The sequence below is a fragment of the Falco punctatus genome, assembly GCF_963210335.1.
Source record: "Falco punctatus genome assembly, chromosome: 6".
In the NCBI taxonomy this organism is placed as follows: domain Eukaryota; kingdom Metazoa; phylum Chordata; class Aves; order Falconiformes; family Falconidae; genus Falco; species Falco punctatus.
This window is the reverse complement of record NC_137585.1, coordinates 14,212,867-14,236,705: the sequence shown is the minus strand read 5'-3', so window position 1 is coordinate 14,236,705 and position 23,839 is coordinate 14,212,867. Positions and strand designations below refer to the sequence as shown.

Genomic DNA, 23,839 nt, shown 5'->3' with positions numbered 1-23,839 from the left:
TAGAAATGCTCAGAATAATGTCAAGTAAGTGAAAAAAGGAATAGTCAAAGCAGTACCTAAAAGCTGTTGTACTGGGTAATTTACAGTGACAGGGAGAGTGTGTACAGTAAGGGGAAAATTGTGACCGTGACCTGCCTGGTTGTCAGACTTGGTGAGGATACTTGTCTTGCTGAAATGACCTCTAGCAAGACACTGGGACAGTCCAGTAAAAGTTGTGTGGAAAGCCTTCTGTGATCAACAGGATGCAGCAGTTCTAAAGAAGGATCTCCAGTGCTAATGCTCTCCTGAACGTGCTGACATATCTTTGGCTAAAGCAGTTAATGAAGCTTCTTGCTTCCACTTTTCTAAACAAGTAAAATTTTTTTTTCCCTCCCAGCACTCATGAGTGCTTTGTCTCTGTGCTTTGCATAACCTACTTTAGACTTAAAAGTTTTGAGAAATTGTCCTTTGGATTTCAAGTAAGTGTAGTTGGATATTAAGAAGAAACTGAATTTCTAGATTTTCAGGAATTCTCATTCAAATTCTTCTTTTGATTTGATTTCAGGTTATTTGAAAATTTTCATTGAAAAAACCTGAATGACATGTCTGATGAAGTTTTGGGTATTTACTACACAAGTATAGGAAATACGTTATTTTCTGGATTATGGTAGCACCCACAAATGACCCATGCTGCGCAAGGTTGTAAGATATTCCCTGCTAAAGGGTTTATTTTTAAGTCTAGTCAAAATCTGGATTGAGACCTTAAGCTTAGTAATAAAGAAAGCAATACCTAAAAAAATTGTTTGTATTGATGCTGAAATAAGTGTTGGATACAGAAAAACTTTGTCTGGTATATTCCAGCTTTTAGGCTGTTTCCAAGGATTTACTAAGTGCTGGAAGGATATACAGTACAAATGCTACCAGCAGTATGTCCATTCAAAATATTATAATCTTCTAGCTTTGAAGCTCTCATCACTGGCTAAATGTCAAGTACTGAGTACTTCTAATATCAATACTTTGGCAGAAAATCTGGAAGAGGTAGATAGCAATTTGCAGCTCAGTATACCTAATTTAAAAAATGAGGAAAATATCACATAAGATAGAGTTTTAGCAATGTTTTCTCCAAAAGGAAACCTTCCCTAAATTGTTGCTAAATAATTATATGCAAAAAAATATGGGTCTTTATTTCCCCCTGCTCTCTGTAGTCTGTGGTTCCTTACATATTGGAACCATGTCCCATTGTGTTATAAATTTTGTCCCATCTACTTAGTTTTTCCAGACTAGTCTTTAAATACGGCAGTAGTAGAATATCAGGATCTTTCATCATCGTCCATCTTTTTTTTTTTTTTTTTTTTTTGTTAAATATTCAGCAATAAACATGCCTGCAGAGAAGATATGTTTCACTCAAGCAGTATATAAAAGCATAGTTATTCTTACTGATTTTCTGGTCAGCTGAAAATATAAAAATCCTACTGTGCAAATGTTTTTCCTCATTTTACATGAGGAAATATAGGAATGTTTGAGCATATATATATGTATCTCTATGTATCTGTTTGATACTGAGACATCCTGCTTTGTCATACACTCATATCCCTCCTATTTTAGTTGCTTTAATTTGAATATATACATATACTTGGACTCAATACAAAGCTCTTTGAGATCTATATAAAGACTGTCATTTACTGCAGTGTATTTTGGATCATGCCCTTTGTACAAATGAACAGGACTAACAATAGATTAATTGTAACACCTTGTATAGAATTTTCTAATCACACTTTAAAAAAAATTTGAAATGAGAAACCAAGGGAAGATAAATACGTTCTTCAATGAGAAAGAAAAAGTGCTACTTCGGACTGTGAAGTAATTTCATTATTTGCATGGTTTTTTTCATACAGGGAGAAGTGAAGGACAAAATTTGGCATGTGCTTGTCAGAAAGAGCAGTTGTAGTTCTTCCAGTTATGAGTCCTTTTCTGTAGGTCCATCCATGTCATCTTGGTGAGACTGGGTTCTTTAGGCCACCTGCATCCATCAGAGATGTGAATGCACCCCTTATTTCATGTTCTTTGAGTGTGTGAAGAACCATTACTTACACGTTACTGTTTATGTGATGCTGACTCAGCGGACTGAGTATCAAGTTTCTCTCCATATCTTCAGGTCTTCTAGGAATCTTCAGAACAGCCTTCAGTCTTCTAGTCTTAGTAATTTTGAACTCCAGCCTCCTCACAGAAGTCCAAAAAATAACCTGTCTATAAAGCTGAAAAAATTCAAGTGAATTTGTGCACAGAAAAACATCCGCATGTAGTAGCAGTCTTCAGACACATTGAAGGTTGAAGTGTGTAAGAGCCTGTGTATTAGAGGTAGTAACAAAAGAATGGATTTAAATGGGCTTTTGGAGTGGACAGTGAGGTGATACATGATTAAAAATTCTCTGTTATTTGGTACATCGAAGCACAAGAGCACGTTGCGTAGAGAGGTTGTGGAATCAGCCTCACTTGATACAGTTTTGAACAACTAATTAGAAATCTGCCTAGAACTGGCCAGATTTTATCAGCTGTGCTTGAGAGTAAAGGACAAGACAACCTCTTGAGTGGTCTTACATCCCTGTCTTTTGTGGCATTTTGATATGATACAGTCTTCCTGAAATAGATTGAGTTGTCTTTTTCTAATTTTTTAGTAGCCGGTTGCCTACATTCTTGATACTATTTTTTTTTTTTTTTGTTAGACCTGAGACAAAATAAAAAACCCACAGGAAAGCACTTACTTTCCTCACCACAGAAAATAAGGCATGTTGCAACATAGCATTGCCTCCCTTAGGCCTGTCCTTATCACCAAACATAACAGCTACCTCATCATCAGCTATTGCCACGAATGATTTTAAGAGCCTCTTTCATAAACTGCAAACAGACACCTCGTAAAATGAGGTTTGGCCGTATCTGAAAAATCCCCCTAATTGTGTGATGGCCACTGCTGGTGCTAACAGAGCCACATTCCCCATAAATGAGTGTTCTCCAGACCTAAGAAAATTTCCAGTAAAATGTTGGCTGTTTTAAAACCAACCACAAAACACACTAATGTACCAGGCATTTCCTTTAGGGTGCTGCTGCTGTACTTGGTGTGCTAACTGGGTTTCTTCAGTGATTTCAGCTGTCCTGAAATAATCACACTCAGCTAAGAATTTATCAGAAAGTAAAGGTTCAAACGCTTTAAGCCTGTTTAGAGAGAGTATTGTATTGCTTAGCAGCACACAAACTGTGAGTAATTGCCTGTCAGTCCATAAAGATCCAATGTGATGTCCACACTTGGAAGAGAGAAGTACTGTTGTCGTATTTCTGAGGGAAAACAGTAGTCTAAAGCAGTTCTGGAGGGGGACTGCTGGTGATGAACGCAGCTTTGCAGGCTACAGCAGATGCATTGGAGACTGTTTCCTGGCTTGTGCTCTGCTCTTGTGGGTATTCCAAGAGGGCATCCTGGCTTCACGTTTCATGCATTTGTTACGAAGTTCAAGCTGGTATGTTCTTTAGGGGAACCTGTAAGAACAACCTAGTGGAAGGACTGAGAATAGTTTATTGTCCAAAGGTGATTAATGCCACAGCTCAGCTGTGTCTATTCATCTTACCCCATCAGTGCATTGGTACATTTGATGTACGGTCTTCTGGTAAACAGGAACGTCTCTGCAGAAAATAAAAAGCTCGTTTTCACTTATTTCTCTGCATACGAAATGGAGGAGGAACATGTTCATTCTGACTCCAGTCTGAAGAGATAGAGCAAATACATCATCTTGGTTGGAGAATGGCATTGCTCCATTACTCCCAATTCAAACCATTTGTTTCAGGGAATCGTGAAGCCAGATTTTGTGTTGTATGTCTTTCTCTGTCATAGTTTCAGGTCGTCTTCTGCCTAATCCCTAGGCTTACACAGAAGATTGAGTTGCGACAAGGCTGTACTTACCATGTTAACCTATTACCGGTTGAACCTTTGAAGTCAGCTGGCTTCCCTCTTGTCTTAATGTGTCTCTGGGTCTATTTGATGCCAGAAGTGGCCAGCCAGAGTGTATTTGCATTGCTAGAAACAGCATTTCCACAGTTTGTTGTAAGGACAGCCAAAAAGTCAAGACTACAAATCGTAGCTGCCAGCACTTGACTGCCATCCCTGCTACAAATGCAGTTGACTTGTCCACCTAATATTAGCCCGGTGTCATTGTTTCAAGAAAAATTGCTTTGGTGTAGCAAATCAGGCCAAACACACTTTGTCTGTCCTGGACCTATAGCACAGTGGCGCCCTGGCAAAAGGGATATGCAGCTATTCTGGTTTTGTGTCAGGAGATTACAGATGTAAAGGGAGGTTGGAAGGCAAAGCATGTGACTCCGAATAATAGGGATGGCCAGTCTGTCTTTTTGAGGATCAAATTATTTATGTAGACTTGGGTTTTTTTTCAGCTGACAGTTAGATGGATGACCATTAATAGTAAAAGAGTTTTCTTGACAGCACAAGAAAGGTTTCGCCAGGAAGGTACACTTCACACAAAGTTGAAAGTATTTTTATTACTGAAAACCTAAACCAATGCGTGTCTGTCGTAATCCTGAGTTCCAAAAACTCTGGATGACATACTGTTACTGAAACATGTTGGACTAGTGCTTAACTTTCACAGGGTCCATCTGCTGCCTGTATCTGCATATGCTGAAAAGTGATAATCATGTTCTGTTTTCTCACATTCCAGTGCTGAGTCTCTTGCAGAGTAAACTGAGTGAAGGGCAAGACCTGCACTGCATTTTACAAACTTAATCAATTAATGTGCTTAAAAGATTGAAAATACCATAATAAGGAGGTGTGACTTTGACCCCTTGACCTGGAGTCACTTCCAAATCCAAACCCAACTGTAGCTGGTCATGTGGACTGGGAGGTCAATGACTTTGATAGCCACATCGCTTATTGCACTGAAGAACTGGAAAGCTTTGCTAGCACTAGCTTGATAAGCCCACTTAGGCTCAGGTGTAGCTTTGGTTTGATATCATCAGTTTTATAACTGCTCCATAGATCAGCACTGAGTAATGAACAGCTATCTAATCCTGGGTTGTACGTAGACTCTTCCATCATCACGAGCTGTACAGAATAGCTGCTGTTGTAGATTGTTCCTTCAAAAAAAATCTGTCCCTTTTTGATCTAGCTGGAATGCTACTGCCATGAAAATTACCCAGTCCTTTTTACTTCTGATTATTTTTTTTCCACAATTCCCAGAAACAATTCAGGGTTTCTCATTCCAGGAATCATGCTTTTGGGTAACATTCTTAAGCTTATCTTTCTTTTGCAGAAAATGTTCACTGTAGCAGCTGAATAAGCAATTATTACATCATAGAAGTCATTACATAATACATACATATCATTACATAATGATTTTAACCACATTTCTTTCTTTGAACTCCCACACGGTATGGCAATCCCGTTAAGATTAGCAAACTACCTTTTTTAAAAACAACCATATGCTTGTACACATTTTGTCTGTGTAAGCATAGTTCCTAGCTAGCACATGAATCATGTGCAGAAAATGTTTGAATTTGTGTGACCTTTAATCACTTATCTGATAGGTCTTCATGACAGCTTTTGTAAAATTAAAGATCTGAGTTCCAGCTGTGTTTCTACTATCCTCTTCCAGAGACTCCTGAAATCTCTCTGTAACTTATGTATGTAGTATTCATACTACCTTAACATCAGGATAGGCATCCTTGCTGTTATCACACTAACATGATGTGTGTCCTTTTGGATACCCTGCTGCTCATACCTTTTTACATGGACAAATTAGTGATAAAGCTGCATTTAATTTTATCCAAAATAGGCTTGGATTTTCTCAGCATGCAGAATTATTGAGTGAAAAGGAAGTAAACATGCTGCCATCTTAACAGATCTCTGGTTTATCTTCATGTTTTTCTGTGTCATGTTACCAGAAAGCTGAATAATTCCTTCACAGACTTAAAAAAATGGACCAGACAGCGTACGCCTGCGTGTTACAACTTTCCTGTATACCCCTCTAAATAAAACGCCGCATTTCAGCTGAATACAGACAATGTCATTGGCCTTTCCTAGAAGTGTTTTGTCTCTCAGATGCCTGAGATGTCTCTGGCTGATTTGCATGAAACATTATGCACTTGGCAAAACAGCTGAAGGGGCGCCAGGTTCAGAAGAACGACACTGTAATTTCCATTCGATCATCTTTGGCATGCCAGCTCTGAGGGGTGCCGTGAACCCATCCGCTGCAGTAAAAGACACATGGTCGTATTCGGAGAAAAAAGAATCATCACTTTCTGCACAGTAAGTGAGATTCTTCGAGATGTCATAATCAAGAGTAATTTCTACCATCTGCTTCCTACTATCCCTTCCTTTCAGATGCCCTACATTACAAACATCTGGTTATGAGAAACTGAGGAGAGGCCATTCCCCCCCCACCCCCACCCCCCCACGTTGTTGGTCTCCTGAACAGGGTGAAAGGAGGCACAAATGTCCTCGGTATGAACTGCTTGCCCAAAGGTTTCCAGCTGGGAGCCACATGAATATGCACGTGTAGGGTTGAATCCACAACACTGGAAAAATACAGTTGTGAGATGATAAGTCTGCCCTGTTTCTAAACACTCGTTAACAACACTTAATGCCAAAATAGTCAGACTTGATTCCAGTGCAATCAGGAGTTGACACCCAGGGTGTGAGACATGCGTTCTGAGATTGTGAAGGAGTAGAGACTGGTCCACGAATGTCTGTTTTTAAAAGCAAACTGCAAAGCTAAGCTAGAGAAAATGTTTTCCACTGTTTTATTGTTATGTTTTAGAAGAATGGCCTTGAGGGTGGAGTCCTTTTTCTACTGCTTGTTTTTCACTTCCCTCTATTCTCAAGAGATTTTTGGCAGGATCTTTGGAGGTTATGAATTGTGATGTCACCAAAACAATGAGTCTGGACCACAGTTCTCAACAAACTATCCAAAATCCTTCCTTGTCTGGATGCACTCCTGCAGATGAGCTTGCTTAGCTTGGCCTGCTTTGAATTCTTGAGTTATTTGGTTGGAGTAGAGGTGTGTTGCCAGAGCTGGGAGGGAAGAACTGGTGTCCAGAGCCAGGGATTGTCCTTCTGGGGAGGAACTTGGCCAAAGACCCATTTGTACAAAGCCCCGCAAAAACCTGCAGCCAGCTCTGCAGTTCAGTTCAATGTGTATCATTTTTCAACACAGACTGATTGCAGACAACAGCACTAAAAATACGGTTATTTGTAACACATTGTATGAGATCTGGTGCATATAATGTTTGTAGCAATGCACTGGCAGACAGAGAGCACCAGACAGGGTCCCTATTCCCAAAGAAGAGGTCAGACATAAATTCATGTCTTTTACCACAGGCAGATATTTATTTAAAAGACTGATGTTCTCTGTGGCATTATAAACTACAATTAGTTTTCAGACACTGGCATGAATTCTGGACACCCAGAGGAATTCAAGAGAAATATTGCCTTGACTTCATGACAGAATTTTGACCATTATTTGGAGTATCTAAGTAAGACCAGAAGGTTGACCTGGGTCACAAAGTACAGAGCTCTGTTACAAACTAATGTTTAATGTAATTCTAAGTATAATGATTTTCTTATTTAAGAATTTTTGGTTTACTTGATCCCATAATTCTGATTATTGTTTACTGCTGTATTATTTGTTGACAGGAACCACATCCTTTCACGAGCTTTATTTATTTCAGCTTAAGATGGACTGTTTCTTCCAGTTTCTCCTCATATAACAGGTCTTTGATATTCCCCTGACTGTCCTCCTAGCACTTCTTTACACATTTTCCATTTTGATGTAATCTTTCCTAAAGAGGGATAGCCAAAAATTATGCTCAGTACTCCAGAGCTTTGCCCTGTAGAATTGATAACTACCTTAAGAGTAACCATGTTCAGATGACTGATGCATCCTAAAATTTCATTTAGCTCTTTCCTTTGTACTTTGAACTGTTGGATTATAATCACTCGTTGGGAATATAGGTCCTCAGTGTGTGCTGGTGCATAGGGCTTATTCCTCCCCAGATGCAGGACTTTGCATTTCCCTTTGTGGAACTTTGTGAGGTTCCTGTCAGCCCATTTCTCTCGCCTGTTGAGGTCCCTCTGAATGGCAGCCCAACCCTTTGGTACATCAGCTACTCCTCCCAGATTTGTATCACCTGTGAAGTTGTTGAGGGTGCAGTCCTTCCCAGCATCAACCTCACTGTCCACTTACCCAACCTGTACATTGTCAGCTTGTCAGTGATGAAGTCATGGGAGACAGTATTAAAAGCCTTCCTGATGTCAAGGTGAACAACGACCACTGCTCTCCCTTCATCCACCAAGCTAGCTACCTCATTGCAGAAGGCTGTGAGGTTAGTTAAACATGGTAGCCCCTTCATAAATACAAGCTGACTTCTCCCAATCACCTTCTTGTCCTTCATGTGTTTGGGCGTTGTTTCCAGGAGGATTTTCCCCATGACCTTCCCTGACAGTGAGAAGAGGTTGACCAGCCTGTAGTTTCATAGATCTTCTCTCTTGTCCTCCTTGAAGATGAGGCATTTGTTCTCTTCCATTCTTCAGGAAATTCATTCACTGTGACTTCCCAGAGATAATTGTGAGTAGCCTGGCAATGACATCACCCCGCTCCTTCAGCACTCATGGGTGCAGCCTGTCAGGGCCACCAGTCAAAAAACTTAGGAAACAAAGAGAAAACATTAGAAAGCTGTCCCTCTCGATCATCAGCTGTTTTATTACACAGATTGGGTATTTGTTATACAAGGAGCTATTCGGTGTCTGGACTACAAGATAATAGGAAAATGTGACTCGTGTGTTATTCCAAGTTCTGATACACCTGCTGTGCAGTGAACTTTTGCACTTGAAATATGAAGCAAACCTGTAGTGCTTGTCAGTTCATTAACAGTATTTAGTTTTATTAAATTAGAGACCTTTGCAAAAATATGCTCCGTACAAATAATTATCCTCAGTATGCTTTTCCCCTTAGTTTCAGGGTTGATGTAAGTTGTTATTTATATTAGTTTTTCTTTCATATGTTAAGCGATCAAAATACCATATACCTTTCTGTCTCTCTCTGCAATGCTTTTGCATTTACAGAAATACTTTTGATCAAAACAGATTAATTGGACAATAACCACAGGAAGAAATAGTTCCTCAAGTTTAACTTGTAAGGAGATTCTTCTCTCTTTTATATCAGACAGACTTGATTTAATCCTTTATTCTTCAGGATTTTAAAAGGTTGCTTATTGCTGCTGCCACTTTTGATAATAAAAGAGTGCAATCCAACAGATCCTTTTATTGTGCAGGACTGTTACCTGTACTGTTCCGTGCTGGAATATCAGTCCCTAGGCTGTGACTTTATGTGGAAGGTTAAGGGAAACTGCACTTTGCTTCACTGAGGACAGAATACCTCCAGCACTCGGGCTTATTGCAAGGTGCTAACGGATGCTTCATTTGACTATGGGTGCACTATTCTGTCTGTAGATTAGCAAGAGGAAAACAAACTGACTCTCTTCTGTTTTGTTTTGGTTTTTAACTGGCAGATGCAATACTGTTTACTAAGGTTGCATTAAATATATTGTTGTGTTCTTCTTTCTTCATTTCTGCAGATCTTTCAATGGAAGAATGCTGTGACAAGGGTATCGAATGGGCAAATAAAAACAGAATATGTACTTCTCTACCGTTAATTTCCGAGTCCAGAGAATGCAGGTACATAGTTACCTATTATATATAAAACTATGGTTTGTGTTTCCATGTAAAACCATGGGAATGGCAGGTATGAAAGCTGGTTTAGAAGCTGAAGCACCCAGGTCTTAAATAAGTTTTTTGAATCCACAACTAGCCTTGGGGAGTACCTATTTTTCTTCCATTAAGTCCTTTAAATTTTTGCTGTTGGCCTAGTGTAGAGGCAGCCAGCTCTAATCTGTTTGCAATGTTCTGTCCTTTAAAAGTTTTTCCACTGTGCTCTACTCACAGGGCTTGGACTCTGCCTACAGTCAATACATCTCAGTGTGGCTCCACTAATGTCAGCAAAGCTTCTTCAGTTTAGACTGATTGTGAATATTTCTCAGTGATGGTCCAAATTCTCCAGCAAAAGTTGATAAAGAAACACAATAGACCCTGTACATGAATAATCTATGGATTGTATATGTACACATGTATGTATATAAGATAGCCTTTTAAAACTGCTTCTCCTGTGTGGTGCCACACAGGTAATTGTCCTGTAGTTCTTCATTGAATTGCTGTGTGTGGGAGCTTAAACTTTAAGTCAAGGAGACTGTAGAGTGTCCCAACTTCTGTCAAATGTATTTGACTATAGAAAATAGTAACTTTAGTTAATAAATAGATTTCTTAATTCTACTGACATTTAAGAGGATACCAATTTCTATTGAATAATCTAGCAAATGAAATAATGAAGTTAAAGGTTAAAGTTATTTGCACAGTAATATTTTGGTTATACTGAATCTTTGATATGATTGGGGCATTTGTATTTTTTATGTCAATGATAGTTTGCATTATTTTTACTGTTAAATGCATTAGTTACTTTTAATTTGTGGAGCTAACAACTTGTGATTGGTAGTTTGAGGGGCAGTTTCACAGAGGACTTTGTATTTAAAACATATTGCATTGCTTCCCTCTATTCAAATGAACTGCAAAGTGATTTAAGCTTGGTAATTGTAGGAGTGTTGGATTGATCTTTATTATGGAAAGAATGTGTCTTGCAGGCAAGCCTGTCCATATTTTCTGTCTTTTGCATTTATATTGGCATTGAAGGCAGTCTCTTACGCATAAGAATTGACAGATAGGACTTAAATCCCAGTTTAGGAAATACTTGAAGAGTCAGAAGAGTTACAGACAAAACAGAGGCAGAAAAAAACCAGGAAACCAAGTTTATTGAACAATCTGTCAGTGAGAATCTTGATGATCTAATGATAATTGGATTAATGTGAGTTGCAATTCTGTAAATGTAACTTATTCTTTTAAAGGTTGCTGGTTTGGAGCATCTTTAGGACTTTGTAGGAACTGAAAAAAGCTTACTAATGCTTCATCTAGCTTTTCTGCATAACTGATACGCAATTAAGGAAATTAGAGTGATGTAATGGTAAATCAGAAATGGGTAAAGGTACATATTCTATGAAGAGGCGTTGAGGGCTTACTGACAAAGAAGTGGATAAATGCAGTTCAGTTGCATTTGTTCATGACTGTATGATAAATAAACAGCTCCCCCTGAAGCTTGGCTTCACTGTAAAAATGACTAAGTAAAATTGACACCTTTGACTACTTGCCTTAATGGCAGTGTTGTTTGACTCCTGTTATGATTGCAAACTGGCATATATGTGAGAGGTACAGAAACATCACTTTATGGTGCCATTTCAGACACAAAAGTAAGGGCCAAATTCTGCTCCTAATTGCTGGTGTAACTGGATCCAGAGTGAAGAGTGAGGGAGCATAATTCCCTTTGCAAGCACATGAGGGTAATGACACCGATTTTGTACATGTATTCCTGCTGCACAGAGATGTGAGCAAAACCAGGTTCACTGCACTTGCTGAGGTCTGGGCAGGTGAGAATAAGGCACAGGATGCTTCATTGGTCACAGATTCTCACAAAACCTTGCTTCCTATTTAGACACCTACATGCAGTGGGAGCAATAATGTATTGTTTATGTGGTTGCTTAAACCCCAGCTGGGGTCTTTTAACTGTCTAGTGCTGCGCAGTGTTGGACACTGTAGATTATCTGAGTGCTGTAAAAAAACACGGCCTCTTGTATGTACAAACAGATATTACTTCATGCCAATTGGAGCTGTTTGCCCTGCGTATTTGAGACTGGGTTTGCAAGGTTAGCAGTTGAATGCAAGGGAAAAATACATTGTGAAGTGAGCAGATTGGATGAAGTTACTGAAACAAAAATGATGTTGTGCAGTTACTTTGCAAAGACTATGCAACACAGAACAGGTTGGATGTGAGTATGTACCCCAACACTTCGCAAGAACTTCCATGCTGGCTTTGAATCCTATGCTTAGAATAGTAATAACCTAATGGCATGTCAGATTCAGTGCTTCCCTTAAAGAAAGCCCACTGCTGGGGTTTCTTTTGCTTTTCTTTTGTTCGTGTGTGGAACAAGCTGCCTTACTGAATTAGAATTGCACCCCCTTGACCTTTTCCCAACCATTTTTAAAGCACATCTGTAGTAATCAAGAAGGGTTTCCATGCAAGCGCTGACGTTCTCCTACCTGCTGTGCATCCTAAAAACAAGCTGACAGTTCTGGGGTTTAGCATCTTTTTAGGATCCTTCCCCCAAATTTTCTTGTGGTTTTTGAGGGACTTGCCATCTATGTGAGTGACACTTGCTGAATATGGTACAGTTCAAACTGCAGTTGTGCTCGCTTTCTTCCCCTATACCACAGGTGAGGCAGCCCCCTGTCTGAAGTTCACAAGAATTCATCTGATCAATCTGGCTGCTGTTACTCAGCTGCATTTAAGTTGAAACAAGGCTCTGGGCTCAACATCCAGTCATGTCTGCAATCAGTTACTGTGGTTGCTTGTCCCAGAAATGAGTACGCCTCATTGCTGTGTCTTCATGACTCAAGTAAATATGAGTGTTGAGTTTTAATAATATCTTTGGCTGTCCTAACAGCAGCTTTTTGCCCATTCATCCATTTTCTTGTGATATGGTTAAACTCAGAGCAGCTGGAAAGAGCTGCCATTTATTTTTGGAACTCAACCCACCCAATAAATCTTCTTTTTTTCATAATGAAGAGTTTCCCCTTCCCAGAGCTCTTAGCAAGTGAACTTAGCTCCTTGATCAGAAACAGCATGCCTCCATATGAGAATTGCATGCCTTCAGCACTGTGTAAAGTCTTTTTGGAGTTACACTGGGAATAACATAATTTATTATTAGTGTTGCAAGAATGCCTGAAAGAAGAAGCTACAGAACAGTCTGCTAGGCACTGTGCAAAAACAGAACAAAAAGGTGATCTGTGTTATCAAGCAGAGACAAGTGGCAGCACTTGGATGCAGACTCAGATGGGAACACGAGGAAGTGATAAGGCAAGAAGAGTGTTTGGAGCGATAGGCACCAGATGCTCAACTGCTGATAGATGTTTAGTGATTTATGCCATTGTAAGTCTGAAAGAGCCTGAGATTTTGGACATGGAAATTGTGACCGTTTTATGCTGGAAAAAGCTCTTTAAAAGTAATTTTTGGAGAACTCGTCTGTCTTAATTATTATCTCTTCTCTGTAGCCTGCTAAGTGTGCTACGCCATCACCAAGATTTTGGGTTCACAGCTGGAGGGATAGAACAGTCTGCTGTGTTGCCAGGGGCTTATTGCCAGTCATTTAGGATAAGTTGCTTACTTCACTTTGTGAATAATGTCAAACTCGGTCCTCCTCTGCCACAAGATTATCAGTATTGTTTCCCTACATAATATATGATATCAATGTAATTTTACCCTTCTCCTTCAAGATAATTTTTGTTATGTAACCTACAAAGGTTGTTTATGGATTGCAGCTGGTTAATTTTGAGGGTTGTTGAATCATTTACTTGAGCCCTTTGCTAATTTCATGATCAAATGTATATATTTTCATTGTGGAGGCGCTCTTTGTTATTTTCATTTGTCATACAGTGTCACTCGTAATACTAGAGCTCTTGCTCTTAATTTTCCAAGTTCATTTCTGTAGCATGTTAAACTGCAAACTGAAAGGTCTAAGGGTGGAAGACCCAGCTTGTTTTTGCAAAATAATTCTGAAGTGGAATCATTCCCTTTTCTTTGTTTTAAAACTTGGTTTTGTCCAAGACCTTCCACTGTGCACATGAATAGCACTGATGTAGTTTGAAAGTAGGCTAGTAAGTAGGAGAGAGGCAAAGGTTAATGAAATTAGATTGACAACAAAGACATTGTTTTCAGAGCCAAGTAGAATTTAATGCCTTTATGGAAATAAATGAAAGGAAAAAGAGGTGATTATGAAATCTGTGCTGGTTTAGGAGCGCATCCTCTGGGGAAAAAGAATAAGAAGTTTGAATGGATTGTGGTGGTAGATGGGCATGTAGATCTTCAGCTGGAAATTCATTTCATGAAGATCAGTAGCATTGGTTAAATTTTAACAGAAAGTAAAAGTGAGAACATAAAACATGATTTCTTAACTTGATTTATAATCAAATTACCTGGTAATGAAATAACTTTAATTTTAGATCAGCACCTGCAGGAAAGAATAATGATTTTTTTTAAAAAAAAATGTCTGAGTGATTCCTGTTCACTAGTGAGCCATGAATAAAACTCATCTTTCAGAGATGCATGATTTTACCTGACATATCCTGAGTGAATGTCAGTTATGAGGCCTCATGCTCCTAGAGATTCCATATTTAGTGTTTTAAGATTTCAACCATATTGCAAACATATAACTATTTCAGTAAAGTTCTGTTGGACTGTATTAACTGAAAATCAGAATATGGCAGATAAGGAGGAAGTAGTTGACTTTTTAAATTAGGAGTAATTAAAAAAATACAGGAAAGTACTCTTATACTTTTTCGGGTTTTTAGAGATCAATATTGTCAGCTGTCTGTGGACATGAATTTAATAGGAAGGAGTGCTACACAGGAAGAGTTGAAAGGTTTTACACAGAGACAAATCTAGATGTCCTATTAGCCAGTGGGGATGACTCCTTTACCGCACTGAGAAGCAGAAACTGGTTATGTATTATATGAGGGTATAAGCCTGGGAGACGCCCATCATTTAGCAAAGACAGGGAGAGGGATTCTTTGTCTCAGAAGTATTGGAGTCTGAAGGGTTTGTGGTGGTACGCTCTGGCGGCCATCAGCACATGGGCTGGTGTGCAAAGGGGAAGGGGTGGTCAGCTGGGCAGGCTGAGTTGCAGCTGGAAGACCAGTACGGTGCAGATTTTTCTAGCATTTTTCTCTGCCATCTCTCAAGGATTTCTACCTCTGTTACAGCCACACAAGCATTTACAGTCTCAAGCAATATTTGCTACCAGTGCAACTTCACTGTTAGGATTTGGGCAATGAAGTGTGATTTTATTGTTGTTGTTCTGAGAATGAACAAATGGTATTTTAATCTAGTATTCAATTGATGTTTAATTCCTTATTACAGTTCGGTGGGCCACATGACTTGTGAATGCAGCTGTGGGAAACATTTTAAGAAACTTTTTTGTTTTGGTTGAAATTGCCAGTTTGTCAGAGATTTCAAAGAGATTACTTGTATTTGGGGGGGGAAAAAAAGCCACACTGGAAATCAAACAGCTCTACTGAAAGACTGCCGCTGTTTGTTTGTTTGTTGGTCTGTGGCTAATATATCTAGCTTCTCAACAGGACTTGGAAGGCTAAAGGAGCTGGAAAGTCTCAGCTCCCTCACTCTTGGGCTTGAAGTTCAGGTTTCACAGGCTTCCAAAGTCCTGACACTCAGACCACCCCAGAGCTGGGCCGGGAATGGAAATTCTGTTTCAGAGGGAATTTCAGCAACAAAAAACCTACATATTCTTCCAAATGGAACTAAATCAAATATAAAAAAACTTCAGATATTCTGCCAAATAAAGTTACTGTCCTGGGCTTAAATTCTTGCTATGACTTTAGAGTCTATTTTTGAGTAATTTGTTCATGAACTTATCCTGTTTTTTGTTCCTTTGCATTGAAATCTCATAGCTGTTTTTTGTCCGAGTGAGAACTGCACAGTCAGACCATTACAAAATCCAATAAATAAGAATGAGGAATCTTCAGGAATGTAGCTCAACAATCTCACCTCACCAATAGGCACGGAGAAACTGAACCCAGTACCCACGTGTCCCCTGCTTTTGGCGGGCTGGACTGGATGGCCTGGTTTTAGAGCGAGGGGGTCCCTTGCGCTGCCTGGGAGTGGAGAGCTCATGCTATGGTCATGGAGAGCAGGGAAGCTCCTTCAGACATGATGCATGGGAATCCACTTATCTCAGATGACAGTAGGAGAACCCTGTAGCTCAGTGGTGCAACTAACTCACCTCTCTTCCTTATACTTGCAAAATTTCCAATGGTGTAGATAAAGGATTTTTAAGAGTAAAGGGTGTTGTTTTGCTGGATATCTTTGCATAATTGTATGTATTTCTAGGTAACCCTTGAAAAGTTTTTACTCATCGGTTCAAATACCTAAAGTTGAGGGGGAAAAAAAGCAGGTGAATACTCTTAACAGCAAAGAGAATGCATTCTGTGTTGCTGGTCTGTAAGATGTGTAAGATTTCCCAAGCTGATGAGTATAAAAGTGAATTTATAAAGTTTTTCTGTGCATTTCTTATAGAGCTGTAACATGCCATGGCATGCCTTTTAGGTATCCCTGTTGTACTATAAATAGAATTTATCAGCTTGGGTTGCCTTTGGGATAGTTTCTTTTCCCCCTAGCAACCCAGGTAACGTTATTCCTAGTGAAACTGGGTTATCACAAAACACATGGATATGTTTATATCCTTGTATCCGTAATCGGATTTGTTACTCCTCTTCAATTTTTTTTCTGTTTCCCAGTGTCTGTTACAGGAGGTAGTGGTGGAAGATCTTTAAACTGCAAGCTCCACTTCCAACACTGCCAAATTAAGCAGAGTTCCGCATGAAAACAGTGAGTGCAAAGTGTAAGAGTGTAAAGAGAGAAGGTACCTCCTTCAATGGACTTTGCATTCAAGTGGCAGTAACAACAGGAGTAGAGGAGTTTAAAGCCTCTTCACACAGATATTTTTTTTTTTCCACAGGAAGGAGTTTTCAATTTATTCACTGAAACGGAGATTAAATAGAATGATTTTACGAACAGTGGAACTGCCAAACCTGAATTTCCTGCAGACTTTTATCCTGTCTCCTCTCCACAACTTCCTGCCCTGTAATGCTCTTCTCTCCCTTGTCTGTCTTCGCCTTTTGCTTACAATACACTCTGTTTCTCGCTATGACTTTCCTTGGTATTTTCACTTCTAATTGTCCCGCAGAGCAACACGCTGAGCTTCCTTCAGCATGCCATACCTGTTTGAGCAAGGGGCAGCAGGTCCAGCAGTAGGCTGGCCATGGGGTTGCAGGCTCTCACAACACCTAGGGCTTGATTTTTCCTTTCTGTCAGTCAGAGTACTGGTTTGGTTCTCACCATCCTCTGTTCAGCTACCAGTTGTCACAAAATGTGCAAGAGTGCAAGTCCCAGAGACCTTGAGCCCTGTGGCAAATGTAGTTGAAGTTACTCATTTATTAAAAAAAATGTTATGACAGAGTGCAAGGTAGATAGGCAGTTAAATTGTATTAAACGTATCTTCTGAACATTCTGCCTACTCCTAGAGAATACTTCTACTTTGTAACTAAAATGTGTGCCCACAGGAGCCTCTTTCCGTGAGACTAGTGGAAGTGCTAGTTGTTAAAACTCGCATTACCTGTTGACCTATATGTGACATTCTTCTCCCATGGCTTCCATCCTTTTGTCAGCATGACGCAGGTGCAGTGCTGCCGCAGTCAGCTGGAGAAGCAGTACTGTTCAGACGGGATGGAATTTGCCAACGTGCGCGAGGAGTGTGATTCACATATTGGTGACAATTCCACCTGTGAAGCTGAGTACTTTAAGGTAAGACATCAGAGCTGCTCCTGTTCATCTTTAAGAAATTGTATCGACTGTCTAGATTGCTATTAAGGGTTGACCCTGAAGGTCGCTGTACTCAGTTTGGTGTGCATAAACAGTTTTTTCCTACCTACACCTTGTGTCTCCGTTGAGGCTGTCCGCTTTGTGCTGCTTTGGGAGAAACAGTTTCTGGCTGAGTGAAGCAGACTGTCTCATCGCGTTTTAGCAGAGGCAGAGGGTAGGATGCAAAAGAGTGTGAAGTCTTGAATGGGTAATTGACTAGGAAACTACTTTTGCATGAAGAGAAGACATCAACAGGGTAGGAAGGGATGGGTGAGACCTGTTTCAGACTTCAGCTTTCGTTAGAACTTCATGGCCTAAGGTTGAACTCAGTGGTTTTTAGTATTGGTGGTTCAAAGGGGTAGGACTGAAGTTAATCCTCTCAGTATACTTATAATTCCTGCTGGTGTATGTGTCCATACTTAACATGACTTCGATTTACAGTTGAATGAAGACATCTGTTAGCTTGTGATAATAGCATTTCATATTAGACTAAAAATGCCTGTTGTTGGCATCTTTAGCTAATCTGTGCCCTGCCCTCCACCTTTATTATTTTGTCCCTCATTTTCTGAAAAGGAGCATATCGATACTGCTGTGCAGTGGTTTTGGAAGAAAGTTCCACCAGTAAGATAGTGACCTTGACAATGACCCAGTCATGAACAGCTTTGACCCGTTAACACATTTCTTCCAGTGATGGTGGAAATAGATGAGAGTGATTTTAATTCTTCCCACAGCTCGAAGCTGAATGTTTTGGTTCATACAGTTTAAAAAGTCTATATAACAGAAGATGACAGACAATGTCTGACTCACAAGTTCTACCTCTTAAAAATGCTGGCTTGATCATGTTCCTGGCAGTAGGATGCTGCTGGTGCCAGGGCTGTGAAGTAATCCATGTTCTTGCTGTGGGCAGAAGAAAGGTAACACATGCTGATGAGGCTGGCATTGTTGGGTTGTCATAAACTTGTCTGCAAGTGCAGCATGATTTTGTCCCACAGCGGAGTGTGTCCCCTCAGAGGGGACATAGGTCACCTATTGGCCATGTCCAGGGTATGCCGTGCTCCTAGCATGGAGATACCTCTGTGCAGCTTTTTCCATTAGGAAATCTGTCCACCTCAACCTGAATGTTGCATGAAAAAATATTTAGCCCCCTGTGTCGGTGCTTTGAAGGGCTGTGAACAGATGAACAAGGACTGTGATGGCGAGTGCTGTGCAGATTCAAGTGCTTGCTTCCAGAGACAGGTTTATAACAGCAATGCTATTTTAAAACACCTGTCATGGGACAACTCTAAAACAGAATGCAACTGTTTAAGGAAACCCCATTTCCCATCAATTGGCTGATGTTTCCCTATGTGGGCTTGTCAGCATGAGGAAGAACAGTTAATGATGGTGGGTTTTTTTAAATAGCTAGACTTCTTTAAAGATGGCAAGTTTTCGTGGTGACAGCTGTATTATTAAACCAAATGGGTTAGGCCTTGATCTCTGGCCCTGAGAATAAATGTCTCAGCACAGCTCATGTCACGTCACTGATGTCTTTCCCCTGTAAAACACAGTGCGGGGGGGTGGGGGTGGGGTGGGGCGTTGGGAATGCTCCCTGGCCTGTGCTAACCCCAAAATATGCTCCAGCATTGTCTGGGAGGATGTTAGTTGCCATTAAAGCTTGCTAATATTTAAACATTACGCACGATTGTGGGACAACACCTGAGCCCATATTCTGTCCTTGTTTAATTTACTGGTACAAACACAGTCGGTGTTACTTAATCTTTGTGAGCTATGTTCTGCCCTCCCCCCAGGAATATAGGAGTATCCTACACTTAATAACTGTACCAAGGTAGGTGTAAGAGTATTTTTGCAGGTAATCTCTTTGATCCATGATGGACACAGGTGCTTCGCGATCTAGTATTAGTGAACAATTCATAGTTTCTTTCGTTGAGTACCTTTTGAATCTGATGACCCTGAGACATACAATGTATTTGGCAATTGTGCCATGCTCTGGTAAACAAACTTTTACATTCGTGGCAAACCTGTCTCATTTGAATCTCACTTTGCCCGAGTTAGTCCATTTTTGTTTAGCGTAGCATAGGAAATCTTTTGGATCTTCTTTGTCTCCTTCAAGGAAGCAGAAAGAGCGATTTAGTAATTTAGTAATGCAATTAGGAGGATTAATCACAGCACTTTGCAGCAAATGAGGCAGCTAATCTTTCTTTTGAATCCAAAACTTGCGATTGGAAAGAAGATAAAAAGACCATATTTTGAAAACACTTGCCTCAGCTTTCATACTTAAAGGCGGTAGACATAGGTAACGATGAGCATAGTTTTACTCCAATTTTTTGGAAGCGTAGCTTTTCTTGCCCTGAAAAAAAGGATGCAAAACTAAATATTAATCTTTAAAATCTTCATCAAAAGACAGTGATCCATTTCCAGATTTGTTGCTGATACAGGGATGTAGAAATGGTTTTCTGAAAGTTTCTACCACAGCAGCCCTGCAGAAGAGAGAAGCTTGCAGAAATTTCACCTTCTTTAAGGTGCTTGGATATTTTCCCAAAAATTTGTCATAGGCACTTTCTTTTTCCAAAGATCAAGGTACTGCCTTATCTCCCCAGTTTTGTCCAGAATACTTTGTTGTGTATCTTAGGCAAGCACAAAAGTTTCGGTGCTTCGGATGTTGAGCATTTTTTTGTTTTGTTTTGTTTAGATCTTCAAAAGTTCTGAAAAATTGCACTGAATTATTTGTATTTTTTTCAGTGTTTTTCATAGCATCTACTAGTTAGTCTGGATTTAAGCAAGGGAGAGACCTCTTGTGGACAGATAGGCAAAAGCAGTCTTAATGCATGGTTCACCCTTTCAGATCTGGTAACTTAAATGGCGATACAAATAATAAAGAACAATTATAAAATTTAACTGATTAAGAGAGCTTAATGATAAAAGTAATTTCAGGTGCTTCCTAATCACACCAAAAATAAATCTTCACATTTCTCACATGTAACTATTTAATTTCTTTACGCCTTCCATCTTTATTCCTTTCTGTGGAAAGGCAAGGTGTAAGAGCAGTCAGGGGATCAGAGGACTTCAAGTAGGACACAGCTTCCTATCCAAACACGAAAATAAAGGCATGGCTTTGAAGCTTGCATGGGCTTTTGTTAATAACAGGGGAGAGGCAAAAGAAAAAAATGTTTGAGATTATTATTGGAATCACTAAGCAGCAAAGGCTTACAGGCAGGAAGTGTGTAATGCACGCTTACAGGAAAGTATATAATATAGGTTGTACTACCCCTGAAGGCAGCGATGGTTCTAGCAAACGGGCCATCGCAGCACGCCTTGGGGCATTTGGCAACCTGGTGAAAAGGGCTGCAAACACATCAAGAACTGAATTGGCAGGGAGTCTAGACTGCACGCAGGACTAAAGGATCCAAACTTTCAGAACAGGCTAACAACCCTGAAACGGTGAGAGTGAAAAAAGAAATGTTGAGATTAATCCTACCAGGACAGCGATCGTTACAATGACATAGTGCTTTGTGTCTCAGAATACCGGAGTGCTCCATGACCGTGAGTTAAACTAGCTTTATCACTGCTATATGAGTACCATTCCACAGTGGGAGAACTGAAAGAAAAGGTGACTTTGCAAGTTCACAGGTGAAATGTGTGGAGACATATGCAGGTCTACCAAGTCCTGGGAGTGCTCTGGGCACAAGGCTATTCATCACCTTCTCCATCTTTTTTCTTTAGTTGAATAGGAAATGTTAGCCTTTAGGACTGCCAGTGCAGAATCATCTAGGGTCGATATAAAACCCAGTTACCATAAACATCAGTTAAGAAAACATTTGACACTTTCCATCTCTAGACCATTTTGGCTGTGGTGTAGCAACATAAGTTATTATCATTATCAAGATGTTAATCAAGATGCATCATGTATGGTTAGAATAAATATAGGTTGGAACAAATGGTTCAGTGCATACAATTATGTTAAATGAAGATAAAGTTTCTTACAGACATTGCAAGACTTAACAAGCTCTCTACTTGAATATTTATATTAGCTGGAGACGGAGATCTTTCAAGTGGTGGCTCAACCTGGAAGAATTAAAGAACATAATGTTATTCAGCATGTCAAGAATGGCAAGGTTAATGATCAGTCTTTACAAAAAAATGCAGAGAAACTCTGTAACTACCAATTTGAGCATCGTGTGACAAGATGAAGAAATACATTGCGTCAATTCATATGCCTAACAGTAGAAGCCAGTGAGGATATCCAGAAGTATATAATGTCAAAATTAGGCAAGGTATCTTCTGTATTCAGTAACTTGAATAATATTTGGATGTCAAAAATATGCAAGCCTAAGTGCAACAACGAATCTTCAGCTCAGTTTTAATTTCTGTCTTCTAATTTATGATTGTGAAAATTGGAAATCTAATGAAATTATAGACAGATGTTAAAAACTTTGAGAAGGATGTCTCGGGAAAATATTAAATACATTAGACACAATAAATATTCAGAAATGTTGCAGTTCTTGGAAGCAATCAAGTATCTGTTTCTAAAGTGATCCAGAAAAGCCAGAAAAGATGGAAATATCCCAGATGTAATAGTGATGAAACCAGAGCATCCACCACTGAATGGAAGTATTTCAAGAACCAAATAAGAAAAGTAGTGAGGAACCATCCCACCAAACAGTAGTTGATAAGGGAAAACATGTATCTTAATGTTATGGTGGACATGAAAACAAGACCTCAGCAGTGGCCAGAAGGGGAGAGCTCCTGCCGTACAGCTTTCTGCAGCAGGGCAAGGATTCAGTTGTGTATTTAAAGACAAAGTACAAAGTGTGCTTAAATACTTCAAACTGATGTAAAGTAAAAAAAAAATATAGAAGAAACAAGAAAAAGGATTTTATTATTTTACATTCACGCTGCTCTATGTTTTAAAACTGCAGTTTTAAAATTCACAGCAGTACAGAGAGAAACGTATATAATAGCTTATAAGGGGAAACTTAGAATATAGGCAAGGGTATACATCTCAGAATAATGAAAGAAATTTAATAGTTGCTTTCTTTCCAATAGATGGGGTGCTTAAAACACCAAATTACAAGAATTTAGTTCAATGGTTAGTTATTTCATATTCCATCTGCTCTGTTTAATGGCACAGGCTATCTTCTTCAAGCAAAAAAAGAGTCTGAAGGAATAATAAAATTAACAATAAAAGCTTAAATCTGCTTTTACATGACAGCAGCGGCTGGCAGACACCAGTTCCATAGAACCAATCATCTTCACTGCTTTCTAACAGCAAGGAGGAAAACTGAATAAATCAGCAGTGTCCCCGCTATTTAAAACTGAAGGTAACCTCCATGGGGTTGACCTGACCTGTGTTCACTACTGTGGTGTATTCCTAGGCCATAGTTCAGCAGGTCTGGAAGAGGCAGGTCGTGTTCTGTTGCTGAAAGCCATGTCAGGACTGTGACGCTTTTAAATAATGTTTGACTATTAGTCTTGTTTTTCAGAGCAGAATAGCTTCTCTTTATGACCTGTTAACACTACCCTTGGATGAATCATGTTTTCTGGCTTGTTTGTCTGTTAGCTCAGACGGGTATTTTTTTGCTGGGAAGTTGAGTAGGCAGTTTAATTATAAACTGAGTTACGCATTCATTGATCGTGTTCCATTTTAATTGACCTGGACACAAAGGGGAAGCAGAGGTGCTAACAATTCCTACTGTTTGCTGGTGTTTGAAACTGGGCTATGCAGGCAGGGAGCAGTGAAATTTCATATACATGTGTGGACCATTCTGGTCCTCCACTTCACTTTGCACACACATTCACACGTATGCAATATCTGTGAGAACTGGATCCAGGATTTGTGCTGGGCTCTGTGTAGGCCAGATGCAGAGCTCACTGAACTCAACTACAGATTAAAATGTCTGAGCTTAAGTATACCAGGAATTCTTAAAGAGTTTGCGGAAAGTTTTCCATCAGTTCACCAAAGTGAGATAACACTTTTGACTGCTGACATTTGCATTGATTTGTTCAAGGCTAGGATTTGACTTCTTTTTTTTTTTTTCTTAACAGACATGTTGTTACTGTTGCTTGCTGGGAAAGGCTGCCCAAATTCAAGGACAGAGTTGTGAGCCCAGCCTGAAGATAGGATACCAGTGTGGAATTGTCTTCAGAGCTTGCTGTGTGAAGGGTCAAGAAGGCCTTGATATGTCCATCAGCGATGATGCTCCTAAAAAGGAGCAAGG

The 23,839-nt window shown here is 39.7% G+C and overlaps 1 protein-coding gene across 3 annotated transcripts in view; it reads left to right on the top strand.

Annotated features, from left to right (window-relative positions):
- FBLN1 (fibulin 1) overlaps positions 1-23,839 on the top strand; it is an 82,462-nt gene that overhangs the window by 5,433 nt on the left and 53,190 nt on the right. For all 3 annotated transcript variants that reach the window (XM_080390796.1, XM_080390798.1, XM_080390797.1), the window contains exons 2-4: positions 9,610-9,709; positions 17,432-17,567; positions 23,667-23,838. In XM_080390796.1, coding sequence (XP_080246922.1) covers positions 9,610-9,709; positions 17,432-17,567; positions 23,667-23,838 — 408 coding nt within the window. The remainder of the gene's footprint in view (positions 1-9,609; positions 9,710-17,431; positions 17,568-23,666; position 23,839) is intronic.